Below are 24593 nucleotides of genomic sequence, written 5' to 3' on the forward strand. Positions count from 1 at the left end.
ATGTAAGCATATTTTTTGTGTATTTTTAAAATATTTTGCACAAGAAAAAGCTACTTTAACTGGTATAATTATTTATTAACAACAAAGGTATATGTGTTATTTTATATAGAAAAAGAAAGTAAGAGAAAAACATGAGTACAAGAGGTGCAAAAGAAAGCAGTTTGAAGCAGGTGTATCTTTGTGTGTGTGTGTGTGTGTGTGTGTGTGTATGAGTGTGTTTACCCATGTCTCAGTGGAGAAGAGGCTGAAATATGATCAGTGCAATGCTGCACCCTGTGTCACACGTTTCTGCTTACCTTCATAAAATATATTGGTCTCAATCAATAGCTAATTAAAAGCTAATTGCCATGCTAAAATTTAACACATTAACATCTACCTATTGATAACTTAAGTAGGATGGTGTCATGTGTTACATCTCGGCACAGTTTTTGCAACACAACACACACTTTAGCCATAACTCATGGCATTCACTTTACCAAAGATAAAATGTCAAGAGCTTAATTTACTATCAGTAAAGGAACCCAGGTGCATACACTGATCTCAAACCAAGTTATGTCCAAAGGGCGTTGTCGTTGGATCAAAAATGGCTAAATCCAGATTTTACCAAAGAAAGGCTTTATTACATTTGCTGAAGAATCTAAAGTTTTTGAAACTGAACGTTAGAACATCTGTTATTGTTTTAGAGTTTGCACAAATCAATCAACTATCACAAGACTCACATCAAAAAAACATTCTGGATACAAACAGAAGTTTTTTCTTGAGTTCAAGCAATAAGGTGAACTATTTATAAATGACAAACATTTTGGTCCTTTATTAGCACTTTTATTGTAGAAACTCCTGCCCTATCAACTGGCCCATGTGTCATCACATTCGTTTTACACATTCACAAACATAGTGATAAGAAAGCTGCAGCAGAATTAAGTAACCCTGACAGGCGTGAGATAATGAAATAGACTTAAAAATAAAAAGGTAGTGTAGCTTTTAAAAAAAGGAACAGAAATTGCAAATGTGCTTCAGTAAGTGAATGTTGTTGTTGTTTTTCTTTTAACTGCTTCCTTATGCAGCAGTCTCCACAGCAAGCAAACTCATACAAAAGATTTGGCAACAATGTTTTATGCCGCATGCCCTTCCTGGCGCAACATGGGCTCAAACCCGCAGACTCGGGATTTTTCAGTATTAGTGAATAAGAATCTGATTTTAAATTTAAATGATGTTTCAAAATTATGAAATGTATTTTTTTTAAATATCCGTCTAACATTCAACCAGCATTCCTACTTTTATTTAGAGATGAGAAATGTTAGAATAGAACAGCAGAGATCACCTTCTCTCTCCACCTGTGTCCTCCTGCTTCTTCTTTAGGGAGCGTAAAGTTGTCTTGCTGATTGGGATGTATAATCTCTCCTGGGTTTGCCCTGGGGTCTCTTCTGAGTCAGATGTGACCTGAATAGTTCCCTAAGGGTAAGATAACAAGAAATCCTCATCAGATCCTTCAGTTTGATGCTATGTAGTTTCTTTATTTCATCATTTCACAGTCATTTCTACTTTTGTCATCCTTGTGTTTAAAAGTTTATCTTTGAAAATACAAAAATATAAAGAAATATGGTAACCGTATGAAAGAAGTAGAAGGGTATTGTCTTAATCACCTGCAGTATTGCAGCATTTTCAATTTATTCTTGTTAGCAGCCAGCAGTTGGCATTCACTGCAGGGCTATTACCACAGGAAAGGCCAAGCTGTGGAACTGCTTTCAGAGAGGTCGAACATCTGCTCTTTCCAGTATCTTACCCAGAATGTTTACATCCACTTAAGCTTCCCTCAGTAAATGTTATGAAACCATGTAGTGTAAAATTGAGAGGGCAAAAGCTGACATAGTACAAGCAGGTAATCAAAAGCCTGATTAGTGCAGCATTGAACAAATATGCTGGACAGAGACCACTTATGAGTTCATACAAATTGTTCCTTGGATGAACTAAAAGCCTGAGATGCATATTTATTCTCACATAATGTGGTTTCTCTCCCAGCAATTTGTGTATTCTTATAACATACATTATTTAGAGGAAACCTGTTTTGATATAATTCAAGTCATGTTTTTCTATTGTTCTTTCCATAAAACATCAGTTTTCATCCCAAAAGGAATCATCACCATTCCCCAAATTTTATTAAAATTTACAACAAAAGCTGATATGTGTTTCATTTTGTTGTTGTTGTTTTCAGAGGAATTTAGAATCAGCACAGATACATTTTAAATAATGTTTTGCATTTTACACAAAAGAACATTTTTGTGCCGGAAATAATACTTTTTCATGCAAACAATATGCTTATCACTCTTAGGATTTCCAACTAGTACAAAGAACCTGTTCTGAAAAAAAAGCTGTAATCCTGAGCTAACCTTAAGTGCTAATGCAAGAATTTGCTTTCTTCAACCTTTTTGCTATATTAATGTCAAATGGTCAAAGCATAGCTCTCTTTTTGTATAGATTTTATTTGATTGTACAGCAAATGGGGAGGCGCAGTGGAGCAGGGGTTAATGCTGCTGCCTCACGTTGAGAAGGTCACAGGTTTGCCTCCTGCCCAAGGCCTTTTTGTGTGGAGTTTGCATGTTATCCCCATGCACATGTCAGTTTTCTCCCTGTGCTTCAATTTCCTACTCCTGACCAAAAACATGAATTTTAGCTTAATTGATAACTCTATTAAGACAATAAAGGAATGTTCAGCAACCGTATTTACAGTCAATAAGGTGATGGCCTTCGTACAAAATGAGTAATGGAATATAGTGTCCTTATTTTTGTCCACTTATCTAAGGTAGGAAGCATGGCAACAGGCTAAATGCTGCTTTCCAGACAGCCCTCTTTTCAGTATTATTAAATTCCCCCTGAAGGACTCAAAGGCATTCACAAGCCATAAAGATAATCCCTCTAACAAGAACTGGGTCCACCCCCAGGCTTCTTCTCGTCTGGCCATGCTAAAAATCCTTGAAAAGAAGGTGCCCAAGAGGCACCTTAATCAGATGCCTGGTTCACCTCAGCTGGCTGCCCTTGACACAAGGAAGCAGCAACTCAACTCTGATCCCAATCTGTATTTCTGAGTTTTGCACAGCATCTCTAATACAGAGCTCAGTCACCTTAGTAGTTTTGGCATTTGGTCACTACCCAGAGCAAATGTCCAAAGGTGAAAGTTGAAATGTGAATCAACTTCTTCTAAATCAAAATCTTTCCCTTTAGGTCTCAGTCCCTTCTTTACCAGAAGAGGGTACAATGCCTCGTTACTGATGACACTCTACACTCAATCTCATGCTTCATTTCACCTCCATCATGAACACAATCTCAAAATGCTTCAACTTCTTTGCTTTTACCAATTCAGTCTCTATTAAGACAGAAGGCCATTGATGTTCAGCACAGACCCGTAGCATCACGATTTTAAGATCCTGACTCTCATCACAAACATTTCACACTCAACTGAAGGCCATTCGTGTTCTGTTCTGTTTTCTGGAAGTCCTGCATTTACTGAAAGCAGGGACATCATCCTCTCTTTAACTGCACTTTAAGACCGTAAATATAATTTTCTGTTCATGTTTATCTCACAATAAGAATTATATACACAAAAGAGCAGTGGCTCAGTCCAACTTCAAGAGAAGATTCTTTACTTTGAGCTGAGAATGTGGACACTCATTCTGGTTTTCCAAGAACATGTTAGTGGAATCAGCAAAACCCTAGCCCTATATCAATTGGAAATTTTACAATATATAAACTTAACAACTTTATTTCTTGTTAATTTGAAGAATACTCCACATATGTGGGACAGATTAATTAACACTCATAAATTCTACAGTGGAAGAAAGTATACTGTTCTTTCAATATGAATTTAATTGTCAGTTAGAAACATGAAAAAAATATAATTTTTTAATACATACACAGACGTTTCAAAAAGCTTCTCTCACACAAACACACATTCATATGCATACACACACCTAGGACACAATACAACCCTACAAACAGACATATTGGGGGCAGTGTTGACTTATATCCCTATGCTAATAAGCATACCAATTTGCATAGGGCCTGGGAACTCTCTAGAAAAAAAGGAATCACTAAGCCTCAATGCACATAAGCACAAGCACAGACCCACTCATTTCTTTTTTAAAGCCCTTAAGACCTCTCTGAGAAAGAAAGAAGAGTCAAAGTGAGAAAGCTTCCAAAGTAAAAAGTGATTTTATAAACTAAAGTTTTTATTGTCTTTTTGCAGAAGCTTTAAACTTCATGACTGACAGTATTTTGGTACTGCGTAAACAGGTGATTATAGCTGTAATCTAAAAAACAAAAATACAGTCACTTATTTTACTACTTAAGCAAAAACCTCCAACATATGTGTAAGTTTAGAGGTCCCCGCCTTTTGACTGCTGTAAAAAAGTAACCTACCATCAGGCTTTACCTGTTGAGTCTATTGCTTTTTCTTCTTGTTGGTCATTATTAAAATTGTTTTAAAACCCAGATCAAATGTTAATACAATGAAAAATGGTCACTAAACATTCTGTGTCTTTCCGTATTTATATATATATATATATAAAAAACTTTCTGTATTGTCTTAATATTACTGTTATAAATCTTTGGTCTATATGTCACTGTTTAGCTCTCTTTCTGGCTGCCGCTCTCCATCTCTTAATTACACACTTTCAACGAGAAGAAAAGCGAAGTGCAAATGGCCATTAGAGAATACTTCACTCCCCACTTTTACAAATTTAAAATGACAGCTCTGTAGATAGGACGCCAACTTGTGTGTGTTTGTGTGTTTGTGCACCTGCCAACAATCCTCTCCATCAGCTCTGTATTATCTAAGATGCCTCAGAATAATATATGTGGCTACAGCCTGCTAATAGCTGCCTCGTGTGTGTGTGTGAGAATGCATGTGTAGAAAACGAAGCCTTTTTCCTAAGTGACAGTCATATGAAACTACGTGAAGAGGTGATTGGTCTATGTGGATTCCTAAAATGATGGACAGTTGGGAACTGAGTATCATCGGTTAGTTGGTTAGTCTGTCCCTCAGGGCCCGCCTCTATCTACCGAGTGGGCCCTGATTGGATGATGTGGTTCTTAAAGTTAGATCGATTGGATTGCTGGAGGCAAAAAACTGTTGAAGATTGAAAAAAAAGAAGAGGGTGGAGGTGGGGTGCGCATAGAAAAAGCTTGCAAAATGAAACATGAGAGTGATAGGGATAGATGAATGGTATTGCAGGGAGAAAATATACATCTGTGAGAGACTAACAGAGAAAATCTGATGCAGTTAGAGATCAGCAGAAGACAGAGAGCTGTAACTGTAAATTCAGACATATCACGTAGCTTGAAGGGAAATGAATATAGATGTAAATAAATGACTTAGCCAAGGGACACCACTAGCAAATGGGGTGAGTGGGTGGTTGAGTTTTGGGACTCCTGGGCAAGCTTAAAGACAAAAAAGCAAAGTCGAGTGGAGAATCTCTCTAATAAGCTCATTCTGTAATGTATTAGCTACGCTATGTGCCATTACAAATCAGATAACCAAAATAAGACTAAGAACTGACATTTTATTGAATGCTTTTTTTAAGTTTTTGAAGTTAATTGTTTGAAAGATTTAGTTTCTTTGGTTAATAAAGATTTATGCCATGAATCATAAATGCATATTAAATAAGTATTAACTGAGATAAGTCAAAAGCTTACTAAATACAAAGGACACTAAGAGTTATAATATAAATACAAAGGAGATGAAAGACTTGGTGTTTTCAGAACACCAAGTCTTTTTTCAGTCTGTATGGTACTGCTGTACTGTCATAGGGCTTTCCTTACTGCTCTACTTGAACGGTGTTCAGATGAAAAAATGCTTTAATAACATTTTTAATCTGAGTTTTGACATCTAAATTTGAATTCATAGGGTGGCACAGCAGGGCATGGGTTAGCATTGTTGTCTCACAGCAAGAAGGTCACGGGTTTGCCTCCTGGCCTTTCTGTGTGGCGTTTGCATGTTCTCCACGTGCACACGTGGGTTTTCTCTGGATACTTCAGTTTCCTACCACAGACAACTTACATAATAAGTTAAATAATAACTCTAAATTGTCCCTAAGTGAGAATGCGAATGGTTGTTTGTTTTGTTTGTCTCTATGTGGCCATGTGTTGGACTTATGACTTTTTTGGATGTACCTTGCTTCTCACACAATGACGGCTGGAGATAGGCACCAGCTCCCCTGCGACCTAGAAAGGAAAAAGCAGATAAAGAAAATGGATTGATGGATTTAAATCTTGGTCCTTGAGGACCACTATCCTTAATGTTTTATATGTCTCTCTGCTTCAACACACCTGATTTGATTAAATAGATGATTAAATAGGCTTCTGCAGAACTTAAGGGCCTGCTGAAGAGGTAAGTTAACCACTGAATCAGGTGTCGAAAAAACAAGTAAAACATGCAAGTTAGTGGCTGTTAGTGGCTTTCAAGAACCAAGATAGGACACCACTCGTTTAAAGAATATGTAAACACACAAAAATTGCCTGACATGGTGCACATTAAAAACTGTTGGGTTAAAAAAACACAATTTGTAACCCAGGACTGGGTCAGACTTTGGACCAAGACAACTCGGGATAGATTTAACTAAGCAGTGTTGGGTTATCAGTTTGACACAAGATGCTGGATAAAGTTTTTCACCCACAGATTGGGTTAAAATGACCCAATATTTTAGTCAACAGATTTAACCCACAACTGAGTTATTAAAATAACTCAGCTGTTTTTAGTGTGTATTCATCTATTAGATTTACAATTCTAAAGCAATGGTGAGATCCACAAAGAGCCAAGAAATGAAAGACCTATATTTGACACGTTGTTTCAAGGGATACAATCACAAGACAGATTTTTACAAAGTAAAGGCAAATATCTGGTGGCAGTAATGTAATTAAAATAGTGTAATACATGGAACATAACCCACAGTTGCCTCTCAGCCGATAAACATCAATCTGTTTAAGCTCTGACATTTAAGAAACAAGCTTTTCTTTCAAGGGATTGCACCAAAACAGCAGCAGGTGGTTTGACAAGTGCACACTAAGTGGAGCTGTTACATGAACTGCGTGTTCATGCGGAGCAGATTGAGACATGACCATCAATTAACCTCAACACAAAAGCCAGGATTTTTTTTTTTCCTTAAAAGGTTGTTGCATGCATAATTTTATATTTTAACTCTAAGCACATCATTAATAGTCAAAGGATGTACGTGTAGTGAAGACATTGTGAGATATTTAAATAAGAATTGTTGAACCAGTGACTTTCACAGAGGCCTGTGAGTGATTTGTGGCACTTTTTTTTTTCTTAGCTACTGTGGCACAAAAATAAGTTTTAGTTTGTATCACTAAAGTTGAAGAAAAAAGAAATGAGTTAACACACAAACAGTAGAATGAAAATGTTTTATTTGAAATAAACTGAGAAAACTAGACACTTTAATACTTTTTACACTGGTGTAAAATCTTGTTGAATGTGTATCTGTATGTTTGCCTATTGTTATTTTAAAAAAGAATGCAACTCAGTAACTACTTTTATGATAGTTAAAAAAGTTAGGTTCTGTGCTTTTGTTTAAGCTACTGCTGAGATGTTGCAAAAGTTTTTAGCAATTCTTTTTGTTTTGCTGGTGTTGTTTGTGGTATTTGATGAAGGTGAAGACAGTTTTTCAGACCTGTGCTTTCAACAAGTCCCAACTGCTGAGATCTACACTTTTGCTTTCTCTTTGCAAGGTTTTGTTTTTTCTCAGTGCTGGTTCTCTGGTCTCCTTTTTCACAGTTCTTTCTGTGACTTCATTTTTTTTTTTTTCCTCTTCTTCTTTTTTCTGCTCTCATTCGTCCTGCTCCGTCTGTGAGTCTTTTTCAAAAAAGGAAGAGATTAAATCCATTCTTCAGTGTCCTTAAACCTCTAACTCAGCTGTTTACTTGCAAAAGCACAATACACTTGTTTGGTGTGTTTGTTTTAAAGTTTTCTTTCTTTTAGTCGTATGACTGTGGTCAGACTTGTGTATATGGATCTCTTACAATGCATCTTTTGAATGACAGCATTCTTTGACCACAAAGATAAATTTTTAAACAAATGCCTTCAGTTTAGGTTTATAAACAACCAGTAAAATGGTACTAAACTGTTATTTGATCATTTTTAAATATTGTGTTAAAATATATAACCGGTTTATTTTAGGTAATTGTTTTTTATACACCTATCCTAATCTGTCCATCTGTCTTTAGACAATTTTTTGTCTGAGCTCTAAATGCATAACTCTTTAACATAGAAATGTCAAACTGCCCAGTTGGACACCTCATGTGTCTAGGATGATCCCTATTGATTTCAAAGTCACGCTGTCAAAGGTCAAGATCACAAATAAACTCTTTGTGAAACCCTTTCTGTGCTCCAACTCTAGACACATGTATTCAGGATTGTTGTGTGAAGGAATTTATGCTTAGGATTTTTATTACTATAACAATTTTCTGAGCTAGTTTCCAACAATTACAGACCAGTGAAATACTACCTTTAGGAAACCATTTATTTTTGTCATTTTAGTCATTTAGAGATTAACTATAGTGTAAGATCATCCCATCAATTCTTTTTGTAGAAATATATTTTAAATCTCAAAAAAACAAGCAAATAAAACACCTGCCTTTTATTGGCTAAATGATCAGATCAGAACATTTAACATTTTGTTCTGTAGAGATTCAATAATGCAGTCAGAAAAGGTAAAATATTTTATTCTATGTTTTAGCATTATTAACACATGAGCTGATTTATTAATAATTGTTTGAATAAAGACACATTGGTCAATACCTATTTTTTCTTGGTGTCACTCATACTACCATGTCCTCAGCTGTGTGTGTCTGTGTGGCATTCATGTATCTGGCAGTATTCATGCCTTAGGTACCTTGTGTCACCATTTTAACTTCACTAATCTGGCAGCTCTTTTGAGTAGATTTTGGCTTTGCTCTACAACACTGTGCCATGTGGAAACCACCATGGCACAACTCAGCACCGGCAATTATTTGAAGATGTTTTCGTCTCCTGGTGAATGTACTATTGAAGCACTTTTTCACCTTTTGGGCTTTCACTTTGTGGGAAGAAAATTTGCTTTTACACTATTAACTGCACTTTTTTACAATTAGTCACCAACGGTGGTAGGTTTTCTTGTGGGTCTTTGACTGAAAAGAGGACACCAAATCAATCTGTCAAAACACCAGAACTGTGGCTTGGGAAAGAAAAAATTAAGTCCTATTGGTTTCTTAAACTAATAATTAATAACAGATTTTTTTCTTTAAACATATAAAGGCATAAAGGAAACTGATAGATTGAGAAAAGGTGTACAAATAATTGAAATTTGTGCCTGTTGTGGTAACAAACATTTTATGATCAAACTCACTGCATTTATTTATCATTCATCATTTTGATGTGGTAATCAAGATAATTTACCATTGATTAAAGTGTATTTTTTAAAATGAAAACAAGGTCCCGTTCTCTTTAATTAAAGTTCCTTAAGTGTTTCTTAAACATCTTCCGATCAAATTCAATTTGATTTTAGTGAAAATGTTGACATTTCTACAGGAAAAATAACACATGAACAATCGTTAGTGTTGAGCTCTCTCCTGCCGTCTACTGTCCACACTGAAAACCAAAAGTGGCTAAAGTACCCATATAGTTTTCACGCTAATTTACACCTGGAAAATAAAAATGATTTGAAGAAATAGTTTGAGGCACCAATAGTACAACACTCCTTTGATGTTAACAAGCGGTAAATCAGGTTTGAGAACAGGAAGAAGATGAAGAGGAGACTGCACAATGATGGGGAGAGGGGGATAGGGAGACAAAGGCAAAAAAGAGGGTCAAGAGAAGGAAAATGGCAAATGCTGTGGTAGATATAAAGAAAGTTCAAATGGAAGAAGAAAAGGATAAATTGAAAGGAGGAAGCAGCGAGTAGGAGGGTTGGGCACTTTTCCTTTTATGTCTGCTGAGCGTAAGCATGGAGAAGGAAAAGGGAAATTGAAAGAAATTAAAAGGTGAGCGCTGATGGAAAAGAAATGGTCTAGATTTGATGTGCAAATTGTGAAACTTTTTGTTTTAAAACTGTTTTGTTTGAACAATGTTGCACTTTCTAAAATAAGTTCAAATAAGTTCAAGTTCTACAGGACTGCGCTTGTGTTTATCCAAGAAAAGAGGTTCTCTTTAAGCTACATCTTACAAAAGAAATGAAATGACCATAACAGAAGTGCTGTGTAAATGGAAGCATAAAATGTTTTCTGTGTAAATTTTTTTGCCTGCACTTCAGATGTTAAGTCCTGTCCCTGACTTTCAACATATTCGTTGTTCAGCCTGAAAGATTTTCTGTTTCAGTGCAGATGTATTTTTCCACTGTTGTATTACATTAACATGAATGATCAAGTCCTAAAACTAGATATTTTCAGACAGACCAATGGGAACCAAAATTATATAAAATGCTTTTAAAGACAGTGGACATCTTTATTTATCATTAACATTCTGGCTGTGCGTAATTTATGAATATCAAAGGCTACATCTGTTTGCAAAGAAACTATGAAATGCAGTAGTTTGATCTGAGTGAAAAATGTGACTCGATGCTAATGTAACAAACTATATTTTTTCTTTTCTTTTTCTGTTCTTTTAGGTTTCCTCAAACTGTGACCAAGTGTTGGTAAACGGTAGGGAAATGTTCGGTCGGCAGTCCTTGGCAGTCAACTTCACCTACCTCCACCTGTCTGCTCAGCTGCTGCTCACCGTCTGGGTACCCAAGCTTCCAATGCAGATAGATTTGTCTGATGCTGAGCTGAGCCAGGTCAAAGGCTGGAGGGTGCCGATCACCACCAACAAAAGGTAATTTACCTGCTTGACCTCCACATAGTGAGGGTGGGAATCATACTGTGTGGTCTGTTTGTCTCTCAAAATCCACCACAGATCATGTACAATCCTTTGATTCAGCCTGCAAAGATATTTGGTCTGCTTGTCTGCCTTCTGCTCCTCTCATATCATTTCTAATTCTTTTTTATTGTGAAAAGACATTTCAACATAAGGAGCATTCTGAAAGGGTACTGCAGTCATCATCTTTTGCTGTTAGATCAGAGCTATGCTATGTCAAAAACTGCTAGTTTGAAATTGTTTTGTCCCCTTTCTATGTTCTTGTTTGAGTTGTTCTTTAAACATTTTGTAAGATAATGCAAAAACACAAGAATGTTTTAGAAAAATAAAAATCTTAATTTCTATAATCTGTCTCCTGTGAGTTTGGGTAAGCAGTGACCAATTACACCATAGGGCAGCCTGCTCTATTCAACAAACTACATAAGAAAAAAGAAATCCTAAGACACATACAGATGTTTCTCTCAATACGCCCTGACTGACCCTCCTTTCCAACCCCACATATATGCTTTACTCACATTTTAAAATTGGATTGTTTTAGTCAGGTTTGTGTTTTCCAAATTATTTGGATTAAGACATGGTGGCAAAGCTGCTTGTATGTTTTTGTCCTAATTAGATTTAAAATCACAGCACGTGTGAATTATCTCCGTCTCTTAAACTGCAGCTCAGTAATATTTTTAGTGACAACATTCTTTTATATCTCGCTAAAAACAAATTATATATATCTGGGGCTCTGCTATTCTCTGTAAATTATTTTTGATTCTCTGGAGTTTCTCTTTTCTTCCAAGGATGATAACCTCTTTCTAATGTTTTTCTTTTTAATCTTGTGTTTTGGAGGGCAGTTTTAGGTAATTCACTGAATACAGGTTTGAAAATGAAAAATCTTTAGAGATAATAAAGCCTCTGATTCTTGTGAAGGAGAAACAAATGCTGCCAAATTGAAATATGCAGGCTTAAATGTTTTACCCTAATTTTTATCTCCTGATTGAAATGTGTTTTTAATATTAAAATTTTAATAAAAAACATGCACCTATTAGCTATTAACTCAAACACCTACATCAAAATCAGACAAATATGCCTGTTTCGCTAGTTATAAATTCATAGTTTTCACTGGCTTTTACATTTTGTTTTTCATACATGTCTGTTATATTGTGTGAATTTGGATGTGCATGTTTGAGTGTGTGTGCATCACCATTTATGTGTGCTGCCTCTATTCCCCATCCTGCCGTCTCTCTATTCTGCTTTGCTGCACCTCTTTTTCAATTTTGCCAATTTTTGCTCAAATAGCAACCAACCAATGTGCACAGTCTCATGTGCACATGTGCTCCCAAACAACCCCACACACACACACACGTCCATCTCCCTCAACTACAGTCTCTTAGTAAAAAACACAAGAACTATTAGGCACACACTTGCACAAACAGACACATGTGTGAGAAGGTCTCCGGGAAATGGAAAGAGAATTTCTGCAAAATTACCTGGGTTACACAGGTACAGGGACAGTTATAAGACGTAGAGGTAGTCTTCTGTGTTTTGGGTGGATATTTCATAGAGGGGGCAGAGGAAGCAAATTGGTTATTTATTTGTGCTTACTAGACAGAGAAAAATCAACAAGGTACCAAGGGGGAGAATTTTAACACTGACAGAACATTCAAAGAATTATTAGGCTTTGACAAAACATTCATGGTGATTTTCATTGCATATTGGCCATTTTTGTTCATTGCAAACTGTCCTGGGTTACTGAAAAGAGATATTTAGAAGACTTTGCTGAGGTTATATGTTGTCACAGACAATTAGGCACTTTAGGAAACAACAGCATTTGTTTTTTAGTTATTGGGTTCATAAATCATAAAAAAATATTGTTCCATGGCTAAAACTGTACATACAGCCATGTTAATATTTAATGAGATGTATAAATGTATGGTTTTATTTTATAAAACTGTATAATTTTGTAATTGTATACATATGCAAAGATGTAAGCAAAATAACTATGAAAGCAAAGAGCAAAGCAGAAGCAAATTTTTAACAAAATTTGACATTTAAACACTCAGCAGTGATCAGAGGAAAATAGGAAAGTAACAAAATCTATTTACTCAAATTTTGAACAAAAAGCCCTGATTAAGTCAAAAAATAAATATTTAGATTACAACCAAGAGCCAAAAAGAAGTAAGCACATTATATGTAATTGAAAAAAAAAACAAAAAACATTACAATACTGCATTTTATTTGAACCTATCTACTTCTAGTTTGTATTCCAGTTTAATAACTACTACATTGTTTATTATGGTCATGTGTAACAAAGCCACCTGCTGACGACACTTTGCAGTCAACATTATTTTCTCTTCAAACTGAGTAACTGTCCTATTCACATTTTCTTTGCTTCCATTTATTATTATTATTATTATTATTATTATTATTATTTAATTTTATTTAAAAAATGGAGCATGAATAAATTCACACCTTTTTGATACTTTTATCTTGAGCAAAAGAAGGGTTTCAACGTACATTATTTCTCAACTGAAGTGTCTTTTGTTGCCTGTTTAACCTGAGGAAGATCTTATATAACAAATTAGTTAAAGCAGAAAGTATACATTTTAAAGAAAATTATTATAAGATCATCTCTCTCTCTCTTTTTCTCCAATCTCTTGTCTTCCCAGACCCACCAGAGACAGTGAGGATGATGAAGATGATGACAGAAAGGGCAAAGGCTGTACTCTACAGGTACCGCTTTGATTGGATTTTACATTACAGTTTTAAAATTAATTTTTAATCATTTTTAAAAATGACCCTTGAAAAAAGGGGTATATTAGAGCTGACCCTCTACATAATGACATGACTTTACATATCTGTTGTTTACCTAAACTTAGGTTAAAGTCAATTAAAGTGCTAAATGGGATTTTTTTACATTTATTTGTATTGGATATTTTTGTAACTATGAAAGTCCAGAGATTTAAAAACCCCACAATTTTATGACTATTTAAATGACCCATTAAAGCACAAAAGAAGTTAAAAAGATACACAAGTCAGAATTGCCTTTTACTTTATGCTTACATCTAAACTTAACCCTCTTTTCTACCTTTCAGTACCAGTATGCCTTGGTGCGAGTCCTCACCCATTTTGTCACAGAGCCATCAGACCCTGGAGGAGAAATTATCTACATGTTGGGTCCTGATTGGCAAGCTGATATTACTCCTTTGGTCTCAGATCAGTTAATGGTAGGTCAAATCCACTTTTACATTTGTGTACATAAAGTATGCAATAAAAAATAACTATTAACAGGAAGTAGTACTGTTTAAAAATAAAAAGGGCAAGACATAATTACAAGGCATTGTAATTAGTTCATTCTGTGCAGTAATATCTGTTTGTGCTGTGAGAATGAGTTAAAGACTGCATTTGTTTCCTTAACAACACAAAATTTTGTTTTCTTTGACTGCTGTTTTTTTGCAGGTTAAAGATCCTGACATTGCCAGACTAGTAGATGGACATATCCTAATTGGTCGGGACCTTGGTGTTACCATTATACAAGTAAGCACCATTTCATGCACCAAAAACTGGACCCTGTCTTGTGTCAATTTTTAGACTATATCGGCTAACCTCATCATTCTAAATCCTAAAACAACTTGTTTTGATTTGTGTTGTGCTCTAACCTGAAACTTCCTGCTATATTCAAATTGTAGTTTTTAGAGTCAGAAAACACACTGCAAAAGCAATGTATTCGTCTCTTTTTTGACAAGTCCAGGAACAGTCGGTTGAAATTTTCTGATTATGTCAAGCACAGTGTAATTTGGTACTTTACATTGCAGTGCTAAGCACTCAAGTGACGTAAACACCGTCCTTTTTTCTCTTCCTCTATTGTAACAAAAAGCCTCCCCTGCTGGCTTGTTACACAATTAACCACAATTAACTATTGGGGATTTGGCCTTGATGTCTTGGTGTGATGTTCGGCAATTATACACATACAGACAGTAAACACATTTGTGCTTTTGCTGAATTCCAATAACCCTGGCATTTATGCCTCAGTATAACAGCAGAGCTCTGTGGCTGTTTTATTTTACCATATTAGGTACACCACGCAGCTAAATCAAAACCACTACATATGCTACTTTTCAGTACTGGCTTTAATATTTTGTCCACTTACAATATCATTACCATAATTTTTTTTAATGAATTTAAGTCAATATCTAACTGCATATTACTGTATTAAAGCTCTAAAGTGTGTGTGTGTGTTTGTTAAATAGGTTGGCATAGAGTTCAGTGCAGACACTGGAGAATAGTGGGGATTTTTGGAAACAGCTGAGTGTGTGTTAGCATCAAATCAACTTGGGATATAGAAACACACGTACAAATGCACACTTACAGACAGCTGTGCACTGTTTGAGAGCCAGGACAGAAAATTTACCCAGCATTCCCTCTTAGATGCCAGAGTCGACAGCCACCATTTGATAGTTTGACATCTTAATTTTATCCCCCAGCTCAGTCTCCCTGAGCCCCAATTCTTACACCATTGCCCATCGCTCTTTCTTTATTCCCCCTCCCCCAGCCCCTCCCTCTCCCCCCTCTCATTCTCAGTCTTGAAGAGCAATTCCGAAGATGTCAATCATTTATTTTATTTATTTTTTTTTACCTCCGTTGGGGTAGGATCGAGTTTGACACAGCAACACGTTCACTGAGAGATTTTCTTTGTACACCAATCAGATCTGCCTGTCCTCATGTCGCCAGGCGGAGGAGTACACTACAACACAAGGATCCTAATCTATGTCACTGTCTGTGCTCCCCCCTCTCTTTCTGTACCCCCAATCTCTTTTGTGCTCCTTCTTTCTGGCCTTTCACACATTCGGTCCCCTTCTATTTGTCATTGTCTCTCCCCTTTTGACACCTGCTCCATATATTACCATCACTTTCTCACCATTCGCTTGTTTTCTCCATTCATCTACTTACTTTTAGCTCAAGTGTTGTTGTTGTTTCTTTTGTTTGTTTGTTTTTGGCCGTGTTGAGTTAGCTGAATACTGACATACTAGAGCACAGCTGAGGGAGCGTTTATGCATGTTGGTTTGTGTTCCCTCCAGCTTTTTTAATGTAGTGTGTGTGTGTGTGTGGTAATGTGCAGTATGAAATAACAGAAACTTTGTCCTAAATTTAGCAATATCTGCACACAGACTGTACCATCAGCTGTCACACATCTTTCCTTCTTAACATGTGTGATTGTAACATGATTGATGGAATACTGTAAATATGACTAATTTTCATGTCAGCTCCTCTTGTCATAAACACTGAAGCTGTAATTATAAATGCTCGTCATCATTTTAGGGATGTGGTCACAGAGTAGATATCAAAATGAATAAATAAACAAATAAATTCTGATAAATCTTGTGATAAATAATGTGAAACCACTCATGTCTTACTAATTTTATGTTAGTTTTTACATGTTTATTTAAAACTTTTAACTTTCATTTTCTCTTTTGCTTTAAAATTAATGTTTTATTTAATCTTTTATTATAGGTTCAGTCCCCGTTGTCCGACACATTCCTGGCAGAGAAGACTGTGACAGTGAAGTCTGATAAGGTACACGGACATATACCTTTTTATCAACCCAAGCTGCACAAGTTTTTTAAAGTATTATGACATGATTACCAATAAATAGATCATTTGTTACATTAAAATAGACAATTTGATTCGGTTGATAACAGTTTATTATTATTATGTATGGTTTGCATGAAAACATACATTCAAAAAAGCATGTGCAATGAAAGTTTTACTGATATTGATTGTAGCAAATTGTGTTTTTTAAATCAAATGTTGCATCAGTCATCTGGGCCACGTCTATAAATCAGTATGACAGTTTGGTTTTACAAATTCTACAATCTGCCTTTGTGTTGGCTTTGTTATCCAAAAGTATCCAGATCCTACTGCATATTGGAACAATAACTCATCTTATTCTCTGACTTTATTTCAGTCTCTGAACAGAGTTGACTTTGTCGCAAATGACTCACTGATGCTTCTAGGGAACAATTTCGAGCATTCAATATCAGCCATTAATAGGAACACAAACAACACAAAGTCAAACTTTTTCATTGCTAGCATCCCTAAATACCATATTTGTTTGTTTAGGTAACAATCACAGACCTAGGAGTCCAGCTGGTTGCATCTTTGTCTCTCAGAATGACAGCAAGTCCTGGAAATTACCAGGCTATACAGCTAACTGCTACTGCTACAGATGTGCTACACACAACTAAACAGGTAAGGAATTCTTCAAGCCTTCAAAAACAAAAACAAAAATAAATATAATTGATCTGCAGCATTAGGCCTAAACACGCTTATTGTTCTCAATAAATTTACTTCCATGTCATAGCGTATTGCTGACACTAGGAGGCATTCTCAAGTTGCAAGTCTTTTTAGCTTTATACACTTGAGTTCAAAATTTGACAGTTTTGTTTTAACTAAAAATGTAATATACTTTGTTAAACCAAAACAAAATAAATAAATAAAAACAGCTGTCACTGCACTTTTCTCAACAATGTCACTTTTTATAACAAAATATGACCAAAATTTTTTGGTGCAATAGAGGAATAGAAGATTTTTTTTTTTTTTTTTAATTAATTAGAAACTTTGTTTTGTAGAAGAAATGTTCAGATCCAGCTATTGAAGCACACATGTAGAAAGGTGTCCATGTGTATGAAGTTAGGTGGGTGAAACTGGAGTGTAGATATGTTTATTTTCAAAAAGTAACAATATGCTATTTATTTTGGCTATGCTGAAGACAGCATTTTCAAGCTACCAAGGCCAAAGCCATTAATAAATTTCAAGCTTCATTTATTTCTAAAAGAATGGAAATGAGAAAAGAGCTGCAAGAAGCCTATTGCTGTTGAAATCTGTTTTATTTTTTTTATTTTTTTGCCAATAAATGTAAATATACTCATCATGATTATGTTTTTATTCTAAAAAGTAATCCTGAATTCTTATTAATTTGTAGGTTCTCTAACAACTCAAACAATCTTAAAATCTTATGAAGTGAACAGGAGAAATATTCTTCCCTTTTCACACCAGCTGGTTGTTCAATTTGTCTTGTTTGTCTGCAAAACAGCTTTGAACTTACTCTGGTAAGTTTAGAGCTTTTTGACAGAAAACAGCTGTCTGCTGCATCTGGATACAAAAGCAATGACACCTATAAGACATAATCAGTTACATATTGAAAATTAGGCAACAATTTAACAAAGCTCATTACTGCACAAATTTTCCTTTAAATCCAATGTAATCATTCAACAGTTTGGTCATAAACTATGATTGAACAGTTCCTGTCCTAATAAACAAAAAATAATGATCTCTTTACAAAAACATACTAGCAATTGGTCTGTAGCTCATTATTTAGCAAACTTTATTATGGAGACTGCAGAGATAATAGTGCTATGTTACATACAATAGGTATCTCCGCCACAACTTGGTTTTACTAACTAATCTCTGTGAATGCTGGAACTGTATCTTTTTTGTTTTCTTTTCTTTTTCTTTTTTTTTTTTTTGATGCAGGAAGCTATGTTCAGTGCATGGATCCAGTACAGTGATGGCTCTGTGACGCCTCTTGATATCTACGATCCTAAGGATTTCCTCCTTTCTGCTGTCTCATTGGATGAGAGTGTTGTCTCTATAACCAATCAGGTTTGATCACCAATGATCAAAGTTCTAAAAATCCTAATATGATAAATAAAAACAACATTTTAAGTAATTTCACGTAATGCATAACTAGACCTGGTGTGTTTATATTGGCATTTTTGCATCAACTAGGAGCAGCATTGGCCAATTATAGTTGGAGAGGGTGATGGACAAGGGCCGCTGGTTCGTGTTGAGATGGCCATCTCGGAAACTTGTCAGAAGTCCAAAAGAAAAAGTGTGCTGGCATCTGGAGTTGGTTATGTGGTAGTTAAGTTTGGAGCAAATAGTGACGAGAGAGGTGGATCGGAGGATGGTGGAGGATTGGACAACAGCACCAATGAACAAAGGACAAAAGATGGAGGGGAGTGGAAGTCCAACAGTGCTGCTGTGGACAGAGAGGAAGGAGCTATGAGGAAGGTGGGAGCTTCATTAAGAATGTTAAACTATGTTTAATCATCTATATAAACAATACATAGAACACTATTGTATTTTGCAGTCAAATTTTAGATTTGAGGGTTAAGTAAAATTTTAAACTTTCTCCTTATATCTGGTTAAGACACTCTTCTCTTTTACTACTGTTCCACCAGATTCATTCAATAAGTTTAAAATCACTTCTGGTCTATTTAGTATTTAGGTTAATCTACATTAACAAACTACACTGAACTAGACAATAAGAAAACCTTGTTCATCTTTTATCATCATGTATGTATTCATCAGGTTAGCACAACAACCAAAAGCACAGTAACCCATCGTGCTTCAGGTGGAAGAGCAGGCAGCAGCCGAGGCGGTGGTCCCAACCAGCAGGGGGATTATAGCAGCTATCCTGCACAGGTGGAGGTACCAGGAGCTGGGAACGGTGAGCTGACCCAGACCACAAGAGGATTGTCAGACTTGGAGATTGGAATGTATGCCCTTCTGGGAGTGTTCTGCCTGGCAATACTGGTCTTCCTCATCAACTGTGTCAGCTTTGCTTTCAGGTAAAATAGGGTAAAAATTCTGATTTTATTAAACCCACCATTTGTTACTTTATATTAAAGGTTCTGTGTGGATTATTATGTGAATTGCTTTATGAACCACAAACCTGATATGTGTTTGTTTTACAAGCCAATTGTCTTCAACCACTTACTGTTTCTAGTTCATTTAATATGCTTAATGCGAATCTATGTTGTTTGTATATTGCAAAATTATACAACAATTTAACTAGTTGAAAAAAGTTTAAAATAAACAATAAGAAAGGGTAAAATTAAGCTTGGGCTTTCTGTGGCCCAGCATCAGTAAATACAATGTGCTTTGACATAATGGGATTCTTAACTTTACATACATTTGCCAATACATAAATTAATATTTTTCTCTGGTTTAATAGCAGAGAACCAGAGATGTAGCATGTAGTTCATCATTTCTTTAGGCTATTTGCAAACACAGCACTGGCCCTAGCCCTTCCTCTCCTGTTATCGTAGTCTTATTCCTGCTGTGGAACACAAAACAGCCTTTCAACATTCTGCATACCCACAGAACAGCAAATACTGTACATTAAGGACAGATGGATTGAAAATTGGGTAGTGAAGAAGAACTGTTACAATGCAAATTGCTGGTATTCATTATAAACATTGTTTCAAAAACTTAAATGGAAGTTGTAGGTCTTGGCAAATTCATAGACCATTTATAAATGTATTACCTACGCATGTTACTGTTCAGAGTTGCATCTTAATAATTCACAGAAAAATTTGGAAATATCTAAAAATACATTTATAGTCTGTGCATTTGGTAATAGAAGATATGATTACATTCTAACATAACATACAAACTGTTCTGTTCATATTACAGTTGATTCTGTAACTGTGGTGTACAACAAATTATTATTTAACCTGAAAATAGGCATATTTGATTCTTCAACAGTTGGATACTTACTGTCCACTTTTTAAAAAAAAATTACAAAATTTAAAAAATGTGTCATTGAGGCTTAACTTTTTTTTTTTTTTTTTTCCAGATATCGTCACAAGCAGGTCCCTGTACTAGAGGCAGGAGGCAACATGAACCATGCCCATGATTGGGTGTGGCTTGGCAATGAGGCTGATCTTTTAGCTGACCACACTGACCAATGTCAGGGCGGGCTGCCTGATGAATGCACCACCATCATTGATCGAAATGAAGGGGGATACGAGGAGAACAAGTACCTGCTGAATGGGGCTGGAAACACTTTGGTGATGGGCGTGGGCACAGGCAGGGGCACAATTAGCGGGAGTGGTGGCACAGGTGGACTTCGGGGAGTCACCCATGGACAAACCTTGCCAAGATCTGTCCCAGAACCCCATCAGTGCCTTTCAGCAATCACTACCAGTGGCAAAGATGCCACTGGTCAAACAGAGCATCTGAATAATTCTCCCAGAGCCACGGCTGCAGCTGCAGTTGCAGCTGCCAAACGCAAACGAGTCAAATTCACGTCTTTTGCCACTGTTTTGCCCAATGATAATTCAGGTGGGGGTGGTGCGTACACCAACTCTTCAGTTCTTGTAACCAATGGTAATGAGGATGATATCAAATGGGTATGCCAGGATATGGATCTGGGTCAGTCTGAAATCAGAACCTACATGGAGAGGCTACAAGACAATCTGTGACTGATGCGAACAAGACTTAGAAAAAGAGGTGGCAGAGGATGAGTGCAGGAGGGAGGATGGACAATGAGTACAATTCACCTGTAATGCCTTTGCAGCAGAATAATGAAGGGACAATGGGAGTAAGATGAGAGCAGTAAAAAGAAAACAAAGTGTCATAAAGATGTTGAAAGATTGTGTGACAGACAGTATTGGGGCTGCTTACATTTAGCCTCCGTTAAGGTATATGGAAAGCATAAAGTCACCACTAGCTCACACTAAAAGTAATGGTAGCAAACAATAACTAACATTATGGGTTTGTTTTTGTGTTACTTATTGAAAGTTTTAGTGTAAAAATCAATAATAGTCACTACTGGTTCTGAATATTTACTTTCAGAGAACAAGAAAACCACTGTATTCATGCATAATAAATTCAGGGTACGTTATTGGACAAACTTTTTTATGCCACTATACATTTGAACAAATCTGTAGTGGCAGAATCTTTTATCATGTATTGACTTCACAAGTCTTTTTAACTTATTATGTATTGCCAATGTTGGCTTTGGCTGTGGAATAACTATTCATTTAGTTTTAAAATGTGAACCTTTCATTTATCTACCAGGTCTCCTAAATGGTTACACAAGGAATCACTGAATTCTTTTTAGATGTTCATCAAAGATGCAATCTTTGATCGATTATGTGGCCCGTTTTCTTTTGGTATTGCTCATAAGTATAATGTAAAATGTAAAAGAAATATATATTTAAAGTATTCAGCTAGAAATTCAGGCATTTTGCAGTCAGTAGTGGGAATTAATCAGCCCTGAATTCAAGCAATTGTGCTATTTCTTCAAACAGTGCTGAGAGTTTGAAGATGACGTGTCATAAAAGGACTGTTTCTCCCACGGATCCAAGACAGAGATTTTTACTCTTGCACAATTCCAAATGAGAAAAGACACTAGCCATTTTTAAGGCTTAATTTCCTGAACCTCGCAGCCAATAACTGCTTTCTCCTTGTATTCAGAACCAATCCTGAAATCCCCTGGCCTCTCTCCTTGTCTGTGACTGGACAGCGGTAGTAGCTGCAGTGTAACACGATGGCAGTCTGTAAATGACAAGGGGGAACACTGAGATGTATCACATTAAAAGGAAGTGGCTCGGACTTTAAAACTCTGCCTGAAAACTTTGTAATGGGATTACCATGTAGGCAACAAGACAGACATATTGGGAGTATGTGCAGTACATGGAGCTACCAGGAAGTAATGACATTATGGAATGAATATCTAACAATATGAGTTCTAACAATAATATGGGTTCATGAAACATCTTTTTGAACAATAGTGTTTTTTTTCCTTTCGTTTCTACTTTTTGATATATATGTTTTCATTGTTTTTCTTTTTACTTTTTTCCAGGTTTAGAAAGATGTTAAATTGTAGCTTTTTTCAGAGGTTTATTAAGGTTTATTAAGATTCTTGTTAGATAATGTTTCTATTTATTTAAATTGACATTTGAGAGGGTGAGAAAAAACAACAGAAAGGCCAAGGACAAAGACTGAAGATGATAAACCTGCTGGTAAATGATAGCACATAAAAGAATAGATGAAAAGACGGAGCGGGCAGAGGTTGCCTCACCTTCGTTAAGCTCAGGTGACCAGTCATGACAAACTGACAATAAAAAGGTGGACTGTAAGATTGTTAAGATTGCAATATTTATTTATAAATGTGTTATTGTTTCAGAGTACACTGTATGTTGTAAATAAATAAACATGCTTCAAAGTGCTTGTGAATAAGATTACAGGTCACTAACTAACAACATGGTGATATTTTGTACATTTTATTGTGCGAATATGGTACAAAATGCTATCTACAGTGCCACCACAATGTGAAAGTGATCTCACTGGTTCTTTTACTAAAGATGTTCCTGTCTTTGTTTCAAGTACTGAGTTATTTCTTGTCTCTGTACAAGGAAGGAATCAGTTTCCTCCCATAATGAGATGTAAAAATGAAGCTGATCCATAAATGCATCACAATCAAAGTTGTTTAATAGTAGTAAGTCTGAGACCTCCATTTTCTTATGGAAAAACCAAACCAAATGTTGGGATGTTTTACCAGTTGGCTGGTCCAAAGAAAAAACTAAGGTGGAATCTAAATTATTACACACACTTAGCATCTCTTGTTAATCAAGAAAGATTATATTGGTTATCTGTTGGATTTGAAGCAGCAGGATTTGTGGAAAATAAATAAAACAGATGTTGGACAGATGCAGATAAAAGACCTGAGCTGAGTCAAACCAGAGGAACATAAATGGGCTGGGCAGCCTCCAACAAAGCAATAAATATTTTGACTGATGACCACATTGTTTATTCTGGACACATTACTGTATCTAGCCTTCTCTAGCATAATTATAAGTGATCAAAAAGAATAGTCCAACATTTCTAAGTTAGTAGTTGCTTTAGGTGTAGCAGTGCTTTCAGATGAAAAACCTTTTGACTCGTAACATGTTGTGAGATTAATCACATTTTACAGCCCTGCTCACTTATTTAATCCATTTTATTTCTGAAACTGTTTCGATGTAAACTAAAAAAAAAAAATGGAAGGATTATTTTGAGAAAATTCTGTGGGGTGTTTTAAGCTTTTATTTAATTTTGGAGATGGGCTGATCTACTGTTTGTAATCAGTAATGTCAATGTGGGACAACAATCAACTGCTTGCTTCCTAATTTACTGCTGAGCTGTGACACAGTTCTGAAGAGAAGGGTTACATTGTTTCATAACTCTAAATGCTTGGCCACAATTTTATGTTTCCAAATGTCAGACATTATGTAGAATGGTTAGTCTTGCTGGCTGACTTTACATGCTAAGACAAGCTTATTTGCTTCTTCATGTAACATCTAAAAGTACTTTGGTAAGAATGCCTAAAGAATGCTCCTAAAGAAATATAGTTGTATTTACCAACTAACATTAGAAATTTTACACTCTACTCTTGCAGTGCAGTTTTAGATAATTAAGGTGTAATGAGAGAGATTTAAAAATGCATTTCTTGAAGCTGGAGGTAATTCCACACATGATTGAGTTTTGCTAAACCATACAGTTTCATTACAACTATCTCATCAGAGTGTAGGCATTTATGTTGCAAAAAATAAAAAAATGTTAGCTTTTCAGTCACTGCAGGTATTTCTTCTATCACCCTAACTTGTTATAACATTCTAGTAAAATCAGTAGGCCATCTTATAGGTAGGTAGGTAGGTAGGTAGGTACATTTATTTATATAGCACTTTTCAGCACGAGGCGACTCAAAGTGCTTTACAACACAAGAACAAAATCACAGACAGAGTTACAGAACATGACAAGATAACTAAGCTAAAACATGACAAAGGTACAGGACATCTAAACTACTAAAACATGATATTACTAAACCAAGGCACAAATAATCTAGCTAACAGTGAATATGATAACTAATTGTACAGTA

The 24593-nt window shown here is 35.8% G+C and overlaps 1 protein-coding gene across 1 annotated transcript in view; it reads left to right on the forward strand.

The window, feature by feature from the left end:
- si:dkey-215k6.1 (transmembrane protein 132C) overlaps positions 1-24434 on the forward strand; it is a 203626-nt gene extending 179192 nt beyond the window's left edge. Inside the window, exons 7-16 of the mRNA XM_017412446.3 lie at positions 10650-10855; positions 13552-13615; positions 13978-14109; positions 14342-14419; positions 16394-16456; positions 17003-17131; positions 18416-18544; positions 18671-18955; positions 19256-19515; positions 20526-24434. Of these exons, the coding sequence (XP_017267935.1) occupies positions 10650-10855; positions 13552-13615; positions 13978-14109; positions 14342-14419; positions 16394-16456; positions 17003-17131; positions 18416-18544; positions 18671-18955; positions 19256-19515; positions 20526-21153 (1974 nt within the window). The 3' untranslated portion in view covers positions 21154-24434. The remainder of the gene's footprint in view (positions 1-10649; positions 10856-13551; positions 13616-13977; positions 14110-14341; positions 14420-16393; positions 16457-17002; positions 17132-18415; positions 18545-18670; positions 18956-19255; positions 19516-20525) is intronic.
- Positions 24435-24593: the final 159 nt, after the last annotated feature.

Source organism: Kryptolebias marmoratus, linkage group LG1 (genome assembly GCF_001649575.2).
Source record: "Kryptolebias marmoratus isolate JLee-2015 linkage group LG1, ASM164957v2, whole genome shotgun sequence".
Classification (NCBI taxonomy): Eukaryota; Metazoa; Chordata; class Actinopteri; order Cyprinodontiformes; family Rivulidae; genus Kryptolebias; species Kryptolebias marmoratus.